The sequence below is a fragment of the Motacilla alba genome, chromosome 2 (assembly GCF_015832195.1).
Source record: "Motacilla alba alba isolate MOTALB_02 chromosome 2, Motacilla_alba_V1.0_pri, whole genome shotgun sequence".
NCBI classification, from domain to species: Eukaryota; Metazoa; Chordata; class Aves; order Passeriformes; family Motacillidae; genus Motacilla; species Motacilla alba.
Genome location: NC_052017.1, coordinates 27,972,109 through 27,990,587, shown reverse-complemented (window position 1 = coordinate 27,990,587; position 18,479 = coordinate 27,972,109). Strand labels below are relative to the sequence as shown.

At 35.8% G+C, this 18,479-nt stretch overlaps 1 protein-coding gene and 1 long non-coding RNA gene across 7 annotated transcripts in view; both read left to right on the top strand.

Moving 5' to 3' along the window:
• DGKB (diacylglycerol kinase beta) overlaps nt 1-4,151 on the top strand; it is a 334,152-nt gene extending 330,001 nt beyond the window's left edge. For all 6 annotated transcript variants that reach the window (XM_038163165.1, XM_038163173.1, XM_038163184.1 and 3 more), the window contains one exon: nt 1,699-4,151. In XM_038163165.1, coding sequence (XP_038019093.1) covers nt 1,699-1,806 — 108 coding nt within the window. In that variant the 3' untranslated portion in view covers nt 1,807-4,151. The remainder of the gene's footprint in view (nt 1-1,698) is intronic.
• Nucleotides 4,152-5,041: 890 nt separating this feature from the next.
• LOC119697727 overlaps nt 5,042-18,479 on the top strand; it is a 49,488-nt gene continuing 36,050 nt past the window's right edge. Inside the window, exons 1-2 of the long non-coding RNA XR_005255916.1 lie at nt 5,042-5,738; nt 5,970-6,041. This is a non-coding gene — a long non-coding RNA (uncharacterized LOC119697727). The remainder of the gene's footprint in view (nt 5,739-5,969; nt 6,042-18,479) is intronic.

Here is an 18,479-nt window from a genome sequence, read left to right as displayed (position 1 = left end):
CTTGCAATAAGCCAAACCCTTTATGACTTGAAAAATTCACTCACACCAGCTGTAGATTACTTCATGTCATGCTCCTCAGGATCAGGTTGATATCATCACTGCTCCTGATCCCCAAAATATGTCTTATGAAGCATGTGGAAGTTACAAAAAATAGGCAATTTTCCAGGACCAGATCATCAGCTGGTACTGACATCAATGGAATGATGCCAGCTTACCCCAACTACAGATTTGGCTTCCAAAGTGATGCCTGAAGCAGAATTTATTGTGAGAAAATATATTGGTGCCAGTCTTTGAAAGCCAGAGTTATTATCCATGTGAAAGTAATCTGCATTGCCAAGAACCCCCCATATGCTATATTCGATACTAATGAATAGTGTTGACAAAAAGAGGTCCCACATGAAATTTGAAGTTAGTGAACTAAGGTGGCATGAAAATGAGCATTTGGAGAGTAAAGCAAAGGCTCTAATAGAGTTAAACCAAGACAGAGACTCTGTTGAGATTTTTATGTTTCTGTCTTCTTACATTGTAAAGTAAATTTCCACCCCAAGAAATGTCCTGATCTATATTTTAATGAGCCTCTCCACGTGACATTTTTTTGTTTCATTTACTATTAGTGAATGACAAGTGAAGGATATTCATTTTAACTTGAAAATGTCAGGTATGCACTTTAAGAGATATATTTTTCCAGTTTTTAATGAGGTGGTGTTTCTTTTTGAAAGAGATACCCATCTCTGATGTGGGTACTATGCAGGTGACAACTGATATTTAATAAGTGATGGTTCTTGTATTAGTCGTAGTTCACTAAAGAAAATGTCTCGGATTGCTTTTGAAAAACTCCTAACGTCACTAGCCCAAAGGCAAGATGTGACCTTTTTATTACATAATGAGAATCATTTATTATCTTACAATGTATCTTAAAGTCACAGACAAAATGCCACTTTGATAATTGCTTTCAATTAGCTTTGAGCATAGCATACATTCATAAAATGTCTTCTCTAATTTAGACTTGAATTAGAGAAAATTGCAGACATAATCTACTTTAAGGTTGTCTCATTTAAGGTGATTCGTAGTTCTATATCAAAGAAATCAAAACGGGTGGCTTTAGAGCAGTATTACAAAGTGTTTTAAATAGTCTTTTCAATATTTGAGGCTATTCTATTAACAATTAATTAACAAATTAGAATGCTAGTTCATCTTTTGGGACCTTTCCTTGTGTATTAAGTTCATACTTTTGTTCACCATGGCTGTTTTGAAATTAAGTACTGTCCTGTGGTAAAAGAGTACAGCTTGATTAGATATATAAATAAAGCATGTAAAGACATCGCTGATATCTTAATAATAGGCAACAGCTTGGTCTGTCAGCATGTATGTTCTTTCCAACTTGTAAATCTTCCTCAACAGCAAGCAATAAATCCCGCACTCAAAAAGTAAGATTGTATATTGGCATGAATTTTATTGCGTGTGTTTATTCTTTTTTCTTTTGCATATAATTTAAATTATTTGCAGAAAAACTATTACAAATAGATTCGTCTACTGCATATGGAGCATCATTCATAAAAAAAACCCAAGTATTTTCCTTGCAGCTTTGATTAAACAATGCAAGTCTGGAAGTTATATATAAAGATAAATAAGGCATCTCAGATAGTTGGAACTGAACTAGCTCAAGGGATAACTTTGTTTTTCTTCTTTCTTCCCCAGATAAAAATTACTCACAAGAACCAAGCCCCCATGTTGATGGGACCGCCTCCAAAAACTGGTCTTTTCTCTTCTATCATCAAAAGAACAAGGAACCACAGCAAGGAATAAGCCTATGTAGTTTAGTAAAAAAAAAAAAAAAAAACAAAAACAAAAAACCAATTAGCTTTGTTGGGCTTTGGAATATTTATGCTGGAAATCTTTCAAGAATTTTAGAATATCTTCTATTTGCAAAATCTTGGATTTTGGTTTAACTGTTCTGTAGCTGAGCTGATGTAAAACTATGCTACTAGAAAAAAAATGTTGTCACAGTTTTGTAGGCATTTTGCATGATGAAAGCAGATGTTTACATACAGTGATCCAGCATATTTTTTGTTGCATGCGTTACCATTTACTAATCTATGGTCTAATTCTGCCATGGAATACAGGAAGAGACTGTAATGGATAATTTGATTTTCTCTCTTTTCTGTTTCAGTTTTTTCTACTACAATAACCATATGCCATAAGTTCAATAATATCTCTTCAATCAAACATCTTTACATGAATAGTCAATCTGACCTGTTTCAGAGTAGAATTATTGCAGGTCTCATTAACCAATATTTTTAGTTTATCATTTCTTTCTACCCTGAGAATATTTTTATTCAACTAAATATTAAAATCCTGTAAATTATTAGAATAACTCCTATGTACATGAGTAACTGTACCTACTGGAAACATCTAACAATATGCGCAGTATAAATGATCATGATTGTTCTTGTGTAAGTTGGAGTAAATTTTTGTTAAGATTAAAAGTTGATGAAAGTTTGAGCAAAAACTATGGGACTAAGAAATCATGCTGAGTGAAGATAATAATAATTGCAAAACTAGCCATCAGTGTTTGTTGGAACCCTAGAATTATTTTCATGAGCAATACATCTCTGTAACATGGCAAACTTTAAATCATTCTCCACACAGACCAATAGCATAGTGCATATGCACACAAATAACCAAAGCTCATGCCTAATTAAAGTGCATTTCCCACCAAAGATTTAGTGAAGGATGCTTCAGAGAAATGGGTTAATGCATAATTAATCAAACTCACTGGAGTAGTCTCACTTCTGAAAATTTACAATTCTTTTGCTTGCATTGTCAATGTCCAGACAAATGTTTAGGTAGGGAAAAACATTAAATTAATTTCAAGTAAATACTCACTTTCCATTTGTTTCATAAGCTGATTGACATATTAACATACGCTAAATATTGAGACGTAGACACAAACTTTAAATATTAGAAAATTAAACATTTTTTTTATAAATTTATGCTATCCATAATTACTCATCCTCTAAGTTAATCTCTCAAGGAAATGATGACCTGTTGTCTGTTACCCTTTTGTAGTCTGCTATCTGAAATCCAAACATTTCTTGTCATAAATTTTGGTGAGACAGTTGCTCAGGTTTTAACTTTCTTAGCTCTCTGAGAGACTTCCTAACAGCTTAGAAATCATAATACAGGGATTTGTCTGAGGTTTGCACAGCACTGTCTAATGTTGAAGGGAAGTCGAAGAATAGCAAATTTTTTCAGTCTTGCATATAAACAATCTCAAACAAAACTCTTTGTGCAGTCTTAACATTGTTCTTTGTTCAGAATGAGCTGCTTCTCAGCTCTGCATGTCTTAAGTTCTCAGAGATTTCATTAAAAAAAAACAAGGAAAAAATAAAATTTTGCTTGAAATGCATGATTTCCCATTTTTTCCCAGACTTTAAAATGTTAATTATTTATTAAATCTATTTTTCTATTAATTCATTCATCCATTTAAAAAATAATACTTCATCATGCTGTAGTGCACGGTACTGTGCATGTATTTAAATAAAGTTACTATCATTTGTTCCTCAGTATAAGAATTCAACAGAATCCTAATTTATATAATAGACATTAAAATAAAAGTCAGTATATAGTTGGTAAGGATTATGTCTTTGAAATATACAGTCTATGTTCTGTAAAAATTAGGAGGTAAATGCCAATTAATGTTTTGTTCAGCATTAGGTAGAAAAATATGAAGGTGATTATTCACTAAAATTAAGATCTTGTATTCACCATTCTTGGGTCCAGTGGTGTTGCCATTTACAGTTACCATAGGAGTAAACTAGTATTTTTCCTGTGCATTGCAAACACACACACACACACAGAAGCATTTGATGCACTGAACTACAAACATGCAGAAGTATAGAGCAAAGGTTATTTGCAAAAAGAAGGAATTTGCTGATATAATATTACATAAAGTGTATATTGGTTTTATGAAATTATGGTTACAGGTGATAAATATTTTCACATAACTTGACATAGGATTTTCTACTAATGCTCTCAACTTTTTGTGGCAAAAATGTGTTTAACAACAATATATAATGTGTTCTCTATGATTATCTCATGAACATTGTAACTCTGAAAACAAATAAAATTATACCTAAGCTATTACTAAATAATGTATGCAATTTTGAATGTGTCAGTCTGTGATATCAAGTTGATCACGACACACTTTTTTATATAAAGGGGGATAGAGGAGTCCATGCCATCAGAATTATATACAATTCTGAATTTTCACGGTAACAAAATAGAGCAGAGCAGCTATTATACTGAATTAACAGTTTTCATAGCAGAGACCGTCTTTCTATTAATCTTGGTTGTTTGGGTTTTTTAGAATGGCCTCTAATAATTTTAAAACTATTCTTAGGTTGAAAGTATTGATAGCGAAGAGAAAAACTAAAGTACATGATACCTAGTATGAGAAGAAAATGGTAGATTTAATAAAAGAGAACTTAAAAAGTAAAGGTTCTTTTCTTCACTTCAGTATGCACAGACCTAATATGAAATTATTCATTGGTGTAAGAAGTGAAACAAAGAATATGTGCATACATCTACATACAGCTGAAATAGATGCACTGTTCTTAGGTTGACTGAAGAGGGTATCTGCAAATCTTCTACTCTTTACAATGAAGTGTTCCTTAATGCTTCATTAATGATGTTTGCAATGTAAGTGACAAAATATATAGGTATTAAATGTGACACTAGATTTGCAAATCCTTGATCATTGTGTGTCAACTGGGCAATGTGCTGACAAAAGAACATGATGTCTCAGGAAAAAACTTTAACTTCTGATATTGGTCAGAGTCTCTCTCACTTCTCTTGAGCTCCTGTTAAAAAGAAGTGAAAGAATTTCTTGCAGAGATAAATATAGAATTACCGTTTCCAATACTTGTAGGTACATTTGCTCACTCTTGTGTTATCTTAATCTTCTCTAGGATTGCATGTACATCACAACAATGACTAGCTAATATCCAAAATCATTTAAGGCAAATAGAGTTACAGATTTCAGCATGTTCCAGGATATCATTGTAAAAAAGAATATAGTCAGCTGTGGCATGAAAGGCAGAAAAAGACATTTTTTATTTTTCTAAATCTTTAGGTTACTATTTGTTTGCCAAGATTACAGCATTTTAGTGATTATTAGTGATTTAGGGTACTAGTGGTATTCTACAAGTTACTGCTTTTAACCCCAAATGGCTTCGGGGGCTTGTAACTTTGAGGCAGATCATAGCAAGACCAAGATTTTCTGTGAAGCAGACTCTTCCGAGAGGTGTCCCTCACCTCTCTGTGGGAATGACTAGGGAGAATGGCCACAAAATGGAAAAAAAACCCAAAAAACAGGAAGAATTATCTCTAGATAAGGAAGTAAGGAGAAGATCAGAGAACTCTGCTATGGAACAAGAAAACAGATACTCAAGTGAAGCATGGTGCAGTGGCATGCACAGAAATGGTTGTGTGGGACCTGGCAGACCAGATGAAGGCACTAAGGGCTAATGAGCAGCAATGAACTAGATAAATGGGTTAATTACCTTTATCTAGAGAGCCCTTCCATTTAAGGCTGAAGGAGTGAAGTAATATTTCCTGGCTTTGAATGCAGAAAGCCCCTGAGAAATTTGGGCTAAAGTAGACAATGCTACTCGGCCCTTCAGGGGAAGTGACAAGGACTCACAAGCAAAGGGGAGCTGAAGGATCGTCAAAAAAAGGTAAAGGACTTTCCAGAACTTTATCTCTTTCTTTCATATCCTGGAAAAAAAAAAAGAAGAAGATTTGCCTTTGGCAAACAGCAGTTTGCCAGGCTACTAAGTGGTTAGCCTGAAAATAAATAAATAAATTTAGAAAGCTGAGGTGGGCCAGAGGAGCACAGCTCAATGTTTTATGCAAGAGCGGTGAAGAACGTGTCAGCCTGTTGTCAGCTAATTGCTGCTTGTCTCCAGCTCCATCAGGTCTGAAAGCATTCTGTTTTCTCTCCGTCCATGAGGAAGGAAACTTCTTGTGGTCCTGCTGAGGTGAGTAAAAGCCTTACTGTAGCCCTGGCTGGAAAATGAATAAAACATGGGCAAGACCTGGAAGCTGTTAATGAGAAATAAAGTAATAGCTTAAAATCTGTGGCATGTGAGGCTCTGAGGGCATGCTGTGCAGCAACGACTGAGGTGGAAACTGTCCTCTTCATCAGGGTTTGCTGATGTCTGCCCAACCTGGGCTTTTGCCATGGGGAGCCTGATGGTTCTTATTCCTCATTTTTGTTCTATGGATTTTCAGTTGGTCTTGAAATTCTGTTTCTGTTTTGCGTGTATGTGTATGGAGCTTTACCATTATCAGCTTCTCTTAATTTTACAAATACCTCTGAAGAAGAGAAACTTCTCTATGACCATTGACTTCCATTGTGTGAAACTGCCTGACAGCTTGAAACTATAAATAGGAAACGATACTTCTAGGCATCTAGAGTCTGGGTATGGTGATATTCAGAGGCTGCTTTCTTTCCTTTCTGATTCATGATTCAAAGAGACTCACTGAGAAGCACCTCAGGGCTCTCTTTAAATGTGACTCATACAAAGAGTAAGTGATAAATCATCAGGTTTTGTTATTTATAGTAAGGGGGTTGATGGTAAAGAAGCAGATTCATGAGAGGTACCCACTCTAATAAACATGGAAAATAACGTACTGGGTCTGAGTGAGAAGGAAAGATTTTGAAGGTTTTGGGTCAATTTTTATACCAGTGTTGATATTAAGATACTTAGCCGCTGATTGACCTCTTTGAAATAAACTTTTGGTTGGTTGTTTTTTACCTAGGGTAAAATTTGCAGGCTGTGAAGGAACACAGAAATTTACATTAATAAGCTGCTTTTTTGGACAGGGAAGTGAGCACTTCTTACTCTTTTGGTGAAAACCATCTTTATGAGCCAAGTTGTGGTGGCTAATAAGAAATTGTCAATCTTCAAGGCTGTCATTCTATTTACATTAAGCAAGCAAAAAAAAAATCTCAGGCACTCAAACCACGTGATAACTATTCTATAAATTATTTGTACCTGCAGAGAGAGATTGATGTCCCTTGGTGAGGTGGACATTGCAACATGAGCATTGTCACTGTAACTTCTGCCCGGCCATGGGATTAGCTTTTGCAAAGGATGTGGTGTAGGGTTTGTTAGTGTGATGGTTTCTTCTTTTGTTGGGTTTTTTGTTGAGTAAACATGAATGCGTTCTAAAACTCTCTTTTTATCCCAGAATGATAAGAACTCAAACTTTGATTCAGACAGATATAAAATATGTTTGTCATACATACATATGTAAGCAAGCAAATGCAGGAAGATCTATTTCATCTAAATTGAACTTTACTTCCATATGTTTCAATTCAGGCCTACTATTCAAGTTAAAAAGAAAGAACTTGTTAATTTAGGTAGCTTGGGAGAATTTGGGGGGGGAAATGGGTGTGTTGGGCTTTTCTTATCAGTAGTATGACCTTGTTACAACAATATATACATATAGATTAAGGAACTTTTACCTCATTGATATCAATCACTGTTTTCTTTGACCATAATCTGAATACTGATGGGGTCGTCTTGTTGTTTGTTTTGTTGTGTTGTTGGGGTTTTTTTTTTTTTTTTCTGGAAAAGTAGCTAAATTTTTCTTTTAATGTTTCAATACAAATAGATTACAAGAAGCTTTGAAAGATTTGGTCCAGCTGCCTGATTTACAAAGTCTAAGCTTGGACTGAGATGCAAATTCAGGCCTTTATACTGTGTCAGTAGTGCTGGTCAAAAATTCCTTATCATCTGTTTCATCAAAATTCATTCAATTGTGTGGAGGAACCTACCTTCCCTAATGGATCTGCTTTTTCACTGGATTCCCATTTCAGAGCAAAATAACTTACTTTTTAAATGTCAAAATATTTTGTCCTTGAATGTTAAAAGGAAATGTAAAATTTTGTTTGATTAATTATTTCTGGTTCATTAATGTAGTGATTAGCACTGTAGTATAACTGACTTTTCGCTTTAAAAAGAAAAATGTGAATAAAATGATGCTATTTTTAATTCACTACAAAGATAATTATTATTTCCTTCAAGAAAAATTTTTAGTTCTTGTAGAACTAAATTCTTTAGTTCAAGCTCCTGCAATGAAACTTTCAACCTTTGTGTCTCTACAGTTGACAGCAAAGTAAAAGGCTGCTCATCAAATTCTAGTATGTATTTAAAATACCTGCATTTTTGGTATTCCAATTGGTACACATCACCTAAGTGTTACATTCAAGGAGTTGCTTTTTCATAGTTTCTCTTTTTTTCAGATTAACTTGTCAGAACAAGTCTACCTGGTCACTGAACAAAGAAGGGAAATTACATTATTAAGTTATCCTAATTATTATAAAATAAGTGAATCACAGAAGAATATTTTAGAGGAGGCATTGTAAAACACATTATTGACAAGGCAGGTATAATGCTTGTTTTTATTCTAAGGTACAGAAGACACTGTAACTTAATTGAAAATAACCATTCAATCACGTTGATAAGGGACATGTATGTCACTGTAATTCTCAAAATCCTGCAGTCTTTAACGTCTCTCAATCTTTGGGTGAATTATCAGCTACTACTCTGTGATGGACAATCAGAACTCTTTTTACGTCAGAGTTACCCAAAACATGTACACTGTCTCAAGTTTTGCCATCTTCTTTCTGGTCACTGTACCTTTATCACTAAGTGCTGTCTACCCGATGTCTAACCCAATTGATACTATGTTGAAATTCTTGCTGTGACGATCATCAGTCTTATTTTTATGATCTAGGAACACCAGGTTACTGTGTTCACCAAGATCATAAAAATGGTGTTAGTGGACTTGCATGAGGTTAATGGGGCTTTAAGAAAATGTTACATTTCTTTGGCACAAGATAAGGTTCTCTTCTGATGGAAGTCATGTCAGTTTTTAAGATATAACAACTTTCTCTGCCAAAGAGTTGATATATTAGTCTGTGTGAAATGATTTATAGTTTTTCCTTGGCTTGCCTGCTGAATCTTAGGCAAAAAAATGAATCTTACGGCAGATGCCAATCATTTCCTTTTGGTATGAATGTAGAAATGTGCTACCACGAGAGCTAGTGAAAGCATTCAGATATAACCAGAAAAGCTGAGCTGACAACAGAGAGCAGTGCTCTGTTCCTGGAGTCAGACTCACACAGAATTTGAAACGTTCAGAAAAGGGTTAAACTCCCTTTATCCGTTTCTACGGTGACTTCTGTCTAAAAATGCAAGAGTACAAGTAGGTATTTAATACGTCTGTAACTTGCCACTGCTAACGCTCATGTCTGCGCAATATTTCTGCTGTTTTCTTATCTCAGATATAGCACAAATGGTAATTTTTAACTATTTCTACTATGTGCTTCCTCCACATAGCACAGTGCAATAGCGCAGCAAAAAAGCAGATTTTAATAAGTGCAATAAAAAATAGTTTTAAGGAGCCCAAGATACCTTCTGGTCCAACATCACAGGACAGTAAAGGGATTTGCAGGGAAAAAAAATCACAGAATGCCAATTCCACCTATTCTCAGTAGAAGTTTGCAACACAGGGGACTTCTAGCCAAATGACATTACAATGTCATTTATTGTTTCATTCTAGCTTGTTCACAAATGAATTTGGAGAGTTCCTATGATATGATCCTTGTCAGAATATATACACACACAATTGCTTAAGGGAGAATTGAGAATATTTAAGGGAGAATTGAGAATTGAGAATATTTTGGCAGATCTGGTTCCCCTTACATGTGTGCCATGCTGTTTCTGCTACACCAATGGGGATCCCTTGAGAGCATTTAAAGTCCTAATGTAGAATGAGATATTAAGTCATAGTTTTGGAGATTATGATTGAAATGTAGCCATGGTTGAGACAATTTAAACTGAAGTTAAGGATGTGGATGTGAAGTCCCAACTCCACTGAAATCCTCGGGTTTGCCATTGCAAAAACAGAGCCTGTGGTTTATCCCTGCTGTCTTGTGGTAGTGCTAGGAACATCTTTCCTGCCCCAGTTAAAATGTCTGCAAAGAAGTTCAAGTAAGAGATTGAGAAGTTATGTGCATTCACACATCTGTAAAACCTACTGAATGGTTGCACCTGCAAAGTTTCCCCACACTATTAGCATTGAAATGAGGTCACCAGGTCTCTTCCTTTCAGCATAGTGCTCATGTTTTGCTTTCTCACTTTTCTACATCCTTATCAATCCTGTATTTCAGTCTCCAAAAGCATTAGCTTCAACATGCTGTATTAGAATATGTTTTCATCTACACAGTTCTGTAGATTGGGGGTTAGGCATTAGGCTGAGAAATGAAAATTTTTAATTTCTCAGATTAAGGAACAAATCAGACTCTGGTTTTCTAGCTAACACTGTAAGCGCTATAAGCAATGTTATAAGAGAGTCCTGCTCAGTTAAGGACCTGTCTTAAACTCCACCCTCTGAATCTCAAAGGCATGAGAATTTTCAAGCTCCAACTAGGTGGAGTTCACACATCACTGTTTTATTTTGCATCTGCCAATTCACATGTAAATTTTATGGATTCTGTGTGTAACTGTGCCTCTTCTCACCATTCATAGCCTTAAAAATCTACCCTTAATGTTTGAATCACCCTGCTGGGGTAATGTAATACCGAACTTGAGTATGAATGAATAAATAGTTGCTTTGAACCAAGCTTTAGGACTTCAACAGAATATTGACTTGGTAACAAATTCTGTGCTGTTGCCTTAAGAGGCCCTGCCACAGCGCTGCAAAAACCAGGTCTATGTGCAGCATAACACAACCCACTCCTAATTATTTCTGCCTAAAGTAGCTGCTGCTGTTTGGTTTCTTGTCTTTCATGCTTAAAACAGCAGTGACGCAGTAGTGAGTCAGGCCTTTGCCAGTGCTTAAATAGCCAGGGCTAGGCGCTATATAAATACATTTAATTTTTTTTCTAAACGCTGGTATGTGTGTAAACCTTGATTAGGATGTCATAGGTCTAAAGTATGCAAATGGTGTACAAAGAGTACATCTTCAACCTTCTACATTTACGTACTGCTTTTTGTTTGCAGTATCAGCTAATGTCTGTGTACTCTGACTTCTGTGTTGTAATTTTTTTGGCACCCACTGCACACCTTCAAGCTTGCTCTGTCTTATGTATAAAGCCAATCTCATAGCTCATTTTTTCAGTGTTACTAAAATGTTAATCAACAGTCAGTATAAAGCAGCATATTAAAACATCACGTAGAAACATTTTGTGGCACATTTTATTCATACCTAAAAAAAGTTGAATTTTCTAAAAACTGCTAGTCTTATTCCTTAAAAAAAAATTGCATTTAGAATTAGAAAAAATATTTTTAGTTAACTCATTGCTCCAATCTAGTGGTAAAGAAAAGCTGAGAATCTTATTTGAGGCAATAATTTAATTGTCATGTGACAATATTGATCATAGAGAGGGTACAAGGTTCTTGTCCTTCTTTATTTGATTTCCATTTTTTCTCAGCTTCATTCAGATATGGGTATGCATGCCATTAAGCTGGACTGCTACTTAGCAGTTCTTTGCCTTCTGGCTCATCACTGTTCTATCTTAATCTTCAGTCATAAAATAATAACTGATTGTCTTAATTCTCCTCAATCTTTGAAGTTTTTGTTTGTTTTCCCATCACTTTGTTTTCCATCTGCTAGTTTGCTTCCTTTGCTTTGTTCATACACTTCTAATTAGAAGTACTTGTTATTTTGATCTGAGTCACAGGCCTTGTAAATTTTCTTTGCTATTCAGATCCATTCAGAGTTCACCTCTAAAGGATTCCTGGTCTGTCAGTTCACAATCTTATCTTCTGTCAGGAACCATTCTCAGAATGTTTTCTTCCCTGACACCCCGCCCCCACTTCCCTTCCTTTCTGGTTACATTAGGCACAGGTTATTTATTTGTCTTTACTTATGAGGCTTTTAGTGGCTTACATCTACCTTGAGAAAAAGGATTTTTATATCTATGCCCAAAAACTTTTAATGCTGAGATGTCTCACTTCATAAAATCTCTTAGATAGAAAGGCAAATGCTTATTTATCTACATCTGGTCAAACCACGGCAATATTCTTTAGCCAGTAGTTTTAGATTTTAAAGAAAATATTTTAGCATATTTAATACACAATCAAAATTCCTATGGAAATGTCTACAAACCTACTCCATTATCTCCCTTCAAATCCTTCCTTCAACTATGTACAAAAAGACCACATTGTTACTATTACCACAGAAATCAGAACCTGTTGTCTTTCATATTCTTACATATCTGTATCTGTACTCAACAGCTTTTAAATTACAAGTTTGCTTTTAGGGATGGGGGAAGGGAACTCCATGTTCTGTGGTGTTAGAGCATCACGCACAATAGGAGTTCTGCTCCACTACTACATCATTTAAATGTTAGGCCAACAGAGATATATCTATGTAATTTTATGTTGGCAGATGGATTTATAGCCCACTGATGATTGCATGGCATGTCCCATCTGTACATGATCTGCAGGAAACGTGAACCCAGCTAGAAGATTTACTCTGTTGCAGTTTTAGCTTACTGTTCTGAAACTTTTGTCATTCATTCTCTCTTCTGTTGGTCAAAACCAACGATCACCAGATAACTGGGTTAAATGGAGATTTCACTTCTTCCCACTGCATTCTCCTCACAAATAGAAAAAACTGTAAAATCCTTGTCTAGTAAGTGCCCTGCTGGTGTGCTTCTTTAAAATCCCAAGTGCCCCCCTGCCTAAAAAAAGAGAAAAAAAGGTGTGATGGACACATGTGATCCCAGATCCAGCAACATTGGAGACTTTTTAGGAAGATGCTGAATACACCAAGGTTGCATGTTTCTTTTCTCTCTTGCCTATCCCAGGGAAGCTGGCCTTGTGAAATTTTTTAACATTTGGTAGATTTGCCATCAACCTGATCCAGGATCAGAAAGAAAGTTGCAAAAAAACTTAGTTTGGATTTTTACTTGAATTTTCAGGTAAAATACCCTAACTATGATATAAGCATACAAGGTTAGATCTTGAAGGCTAAGTCTGACTACCTGAGGTCACAAAAAATGATTCCTGGCCTAAAGTGCCTCCCTAGGCAGGTGACACTCTAGTGAGGGAATGGATCGCATATTCCTCTCTCAATATGCTTTATTTTATCTGCTATCTGCCTTCTGTGACTTGTTTCATTTCCATTCCTCTAGTGAGAAGCTGCATTGCTAAAGCTCATTCCATAACTTCAGTGGGGGAAGTTGCAAGAATAAAGAAGTATATGTATTAAAAATGAAGAGAAATAACAAAATGCAGAGTTTGTCATAACCTCCAGTAAGCTACTTCAGTTTTGTTGCCCCTACCTGTTATTTCCCCTTGGTGTTCACCCAGGCAAGATGTTTTCAGGGATAAAAGAGAGAAAGTAAGATTACTCGGAGTCAGGGGAAATTAATGTGTTATTTGCAACAGAGGTGAAGTTCAGTGCATTGTATAGAAGGTAGCTTTAATTAAAACCTCTGTTTCAGAAATAAAATAAGTAGGTTAAAGTCCAGGTGAAAGAAAGGAGGGGGGAATAAAAGTTGCATTGTCTTTAATTTTTCCATTTTAGAGGCTGCCTACGAGCCAGGCTTTGTCACAGGCTCTGCAGGCAGGTGAGGGGAGCACACTGGCTGCAGCCTCCTGGATCAGCTGCCTTTTCAATAGCCTGGGTTTCTGCACCCTTCCCAGTCTCCTTTGCAAAGCAAGCACTCTCTTAAATCCACGTAATACTGGTGATCCCATCCCCTCTCTTATGTGGCCCACTGGCCTGACACCTTTTAATAAAACTTAGAGAAAGTATATAGGAGTAGTTAAAAGGTTACTCCTGATATTTTGTGCCTTCTTGGACAAATCTTTTCAGTGTGTTTTCATCACTGTCTCTAGCTGCACACCTTGCTTCTGTGTTTTCCTGTACAGCTAATTCTTCTGCTAGATCTTCAGACCGTCTTAATATAGGAAATAAAATTTCAAAGAACTTAACTGTATAGTATTTCTTTACAATATTTTTTTTTGGTCAGGAAAATGGATATGTTTCTCATTCCACGCATTTGCTGACCAGGTAGTACGCACAGAGAAAGCTAAGTACATAAAGGATTAAATATTTTACTTCTCCCAAGATTCCCAAAATATATTTCTTTTATTTGTTGCAGTCTGTTCCCTGAATGAAAGATAGAGGAAATCTCTCTATTGCTGCCTTATGCATTTCCTTTGCAGAAATGCCAACATTTGGACTGGAATCTCATTTATTGTAATGCAATTTCACAACAATCATATCAATTGTTCTAGATTTTACATGAGATTAGAACCCAGCCTGGAAGGTTGGTTAAAGTAAGATCAGGATAAGGAATTGTTCTGAAAAGTATTTAAGGCTGCCTCATCTGGTTTGACTCTACAGCCATCAATGTGTTTTACAGATGTGAGAAGAAATTCCAGATTCTGCCAGCTGTACTGACAATGGTTCTTACTGCCTTGAGTGGTCCTTCCTTTCAGCAGCAGCATGAATTGCCAAGTCTGGCTCCCATCCCCAAGAGAACCTACCTGTTTTGGAAGAGATCTTTAATTCAGCAAACCTGTCTTTAAGAGGCAAAACTTTCTTAACACCATAGAGAATTATTTATCAGTTATGTCAGAAGTGCTTTAGTGAAGTAAAAAGAGCAAAGTGGTGTTGAATGTGTGACTTCCATTTTTAAAATAAATAACTAGCTCTTACAGAAAGGTTTTCATTCTGTATGTTAGACAAGAAAAATCCAAATGAAACTTTTTTTAAAATTTTATTTAAATTATAAATATAAGATTATCTGCTTTTTACTCTAGAAAATGAACTCTTGAGAGAGCTCCCAAATTCTGATTGAGAACTTTCTTAGCTCTTACTCAGTTCATGTTGGATGATGTTGTGGTCTCACCACTACTATATTTGAAGTTTTCAATTTATTCTGAAGGGACACTTCTTGTTAATGTACACGGGGCGCAAGCTTATTTAAGGTCTGCTTGAGGAAGAGATTCAAGAGCTTGACTGAAGGTTTTGAAAACTGACTTACAGTTTGCAGAAAGGGCATTATCAAGACAACTTTTTTCAATGAACAGAACAAAAACTATAGTCTGCAAAACCCACAAGTCAAGACTGGTTTTGTCAACTAAACACCTACCTCACCACAGGCAGCTATGACTCAAGACCTAACCTGAGATGTGTGACTTTGCTTGTTCTTTTACTCCCTGAGAGCATTTGTTCACTTACTGCCATGCAGATAATGCATTGCATTTCACAGCACAGCAAGTTTAATCAGGACATGTCATCATTAATTTGTACCGATATGCACTGATGGACAGGCTTTTTCAGGAGCATGACTAGCTGCTTATCAAACCATCATCAGTTCTGGAGAAGAAATGGTGCAATCCCCCTGTTGTTTTACAGCATCTGCTTTATCATCTGCTCACAGGAGTACCTTTTTTTCCACTCCTTCTCTGGGTTTCCCTTTGTAGCTGTCACTTGTAGACAGCTTCATTTATTTCTGCTGCTTTCTAATTCCTTTAGGAGAGATGTCTAAAAGATGTGCTTGATTTATTGAAACATATTGTGTAACTGAAATGGTTAATGATGGCAAGACAGGACTAAATACCACAATCTGCATTTCATTTCTGAGGCTTTCCTGTTATTTACAAAGTGTCTCTTTGAGTACCATAAATAATTTACAGTTCAAAGTGAATAATTCTAAGTGCTAAAAAGCCAAATTCACATTTATTTCATTTGCTAATGTTTTCACAATATAACACAAAGCATAAAACCCCCCTCTCACTGCTCTATAGTTTAACAAAAGAGATGTTAGATTAGCACAGAAACTCCAAAGGACTCTTATAACAGTAGGTTAAGGAGAGGTATCAGTTCTTCAGTCTTGTTGTCCCTCCTATGGTAAAATTCTAACTCCAAATGCAGAGAATTTTACCTGACAAAAGAAACCAGGGTTAAGCTTTTAGCATGCAAAACTTATCTCACAAGTGCCGTTGTTTCATTGCTTTAAAGAATTTAACAGTGGGAATGACTCTGAAAGCTAATCCTAGAGAATGACTTAATTTTATTTGGACATATTGTGACTTGTCTTTAATAGGTAGAAGTAGTGCACGTGACTTACAGAATTAAATCATAATTACAAATACTAGAAGAAAAAAAGATCCACAGAAATCAAAATGTTTGTCACTGATATGCAGTTGTGCACATCAATTTTAAACAATTCTTTCTATTCTTGTTACTGTCACATAGTCTAAGCCAAGTTATTTTATCCAAAACATAGAAATCCTTTTTTATAATGCCTAGTTCTTTTTTAAGCTAAACATCCTAAATGCTACTGACAAGACAAAAAAAAAAAAAAAAAGGAAAAGAAAAAAGCAGGCATTAATGATGGGGCAAAAAAGCAAAAACTTAAACAGAACAAGCAAGGCTTACTCTTTTAAAAATTGAACTTGATATCTGTATAATGATTATCACATCACAAGACAACTGACCTCATTAAAAGATTTGCTGAAGGAGATCAAATCCTATCCCTCATTTTCTGGAAAAAGATAAATATAGGTTCTGTCTGACATTTGCAGACCAAACAAATCACTCTAAGGGACATCTCCTTTACGGTGAAATAAGAAATGAGCTGTATCTGAAAACTGTATCCAATGTTTGAAATCTTATATAATTTTGGTATTATAGTATAAAATATTGACCAAAAAATTCAAGTACCTGCAGAATTCTTGTAAAGAAAGGGAAGATGTTAAGCATCTGACTGTATTCCATTTATTACAACAAAATAGTCTTAGTACTACTAGCCCTTATGAAAAACTTGGCCCATCAGACATATTTATTATTTGTCATTATTTATACATTTTCCTTCTGAATGTTCGATGTTTCCTTTGCCCACCAAAGCTGATATAAAGGATTGCTACACTCACAGTTAAAATTAGTCTCCAATGTTTAACATTACCTTATGACTTCACACAGTAAAGAGTGAAGAGAAAAACAACCAATGCCCAGAAGGGATTTTAGGGAAATAGATACTAACTTATCAGATTGACATTTCGGCACTGGGGACAGGTTCAGAGTTGAGGTAAATAGGAGTAGTTGTCTCGGAGTCAGTGGAGTTGATTTATTACCAGCTGAAAGACCAGTGCTAGACCAACAATGTCCCAGCCCTGTGAAAGGACATGTGCTATTCTCGGTGAATACCAATGGGGTGGGCCTTTTGAATGGGCCTGAGTGGATGTTTTGTACATCTATGTGATTTGGCAAGAGGTTCATTTTCTGGAGCCTGAAACGATTTGCAAATTTGGAGGAAGAATTCAACCAGACGAAGGGAGGGGGAAAGAAAAAAGAAAAAGAGGCCAAGGTTTTTTTGGTAAATGAAACTGTAGAGACAGGGTGTCTATGCTACCCTTCTAACAAGTGAGATGGAGCTAAGGGCACTTCCACTGCAAGTACCATCCTAAAAATATGTCTGCATTGAGGGACTTTAGCATTTGTGCCCTCACTCTCCAGTTTTTAAGAGCTCCCTCTATTGTGGTACCTGGTATACTTTGAACATACTTTGGAGCAAGCCCAGGGTGTATTTTTGGGGAAGTAATGAGTAGATAGACTGTTTCATGGGGAATAACCGCCTCGGGACAAGGACTTGGATCTCTCTCTGAATTGATGGGTTTCACTGAATTTGAATTTTCTAACTGAAGAAATGAGGGATTTTGTGGAAGGCTAAGAAGGTGCTTTGTACCAAGCCTCCAACTTTAACTCTCAGAACCCTCCATTTCCTGCAGAACTGTCAAGGAAGAGTGCAGAGATATGCAGGAGAGGAGCGAACTGGCTACAATGCATTGGACACTTAGGTTGCAAGTGCTCAGCCTCAAAGTACTCTGGTGCACAGGATGAGTTTCTTAAGCAGTATATTTCATGTAGCTGTTGATACATAGTTTTCTTACATGTATTTGATGCCATTGTCCTTCACCATACCTTAGTTTATCTTAGGAACCGCAGTGTGTGAAGTGGGAAAGTATTGCATGTGAAACAGTTACTTCAGCTTTTTTAATGAGTTGTTTGTCAGCATCTCACAAGAGACTTGCTGATTATTGAATCTTGTTCCAGCTGACACCATTTAGCAAAAGAATAATCTTTTATGAAATATAAAAATATAGCTATATATAAAAACATATTTATGAACCAGAGACTGCTATCAATGTATAAATTAAATGTAACAGCTAATTAAGAAGTGTAGTTTCAATGAATAGAACTATGGGTTTGGTCTTTAAGTCCACATTTTCCTCCATTTAAATTAATCATTATTGTATTGATATTGCCTTAATAAGTGAGGATGCAAAGCAAAAGAGAGAGAGGGACAGTGTAAAATGCCAGAAATCCTTGAGCTGTATATTGAAACTGAAATGTAGTTACAACTGCAGGCAGCTTTAATG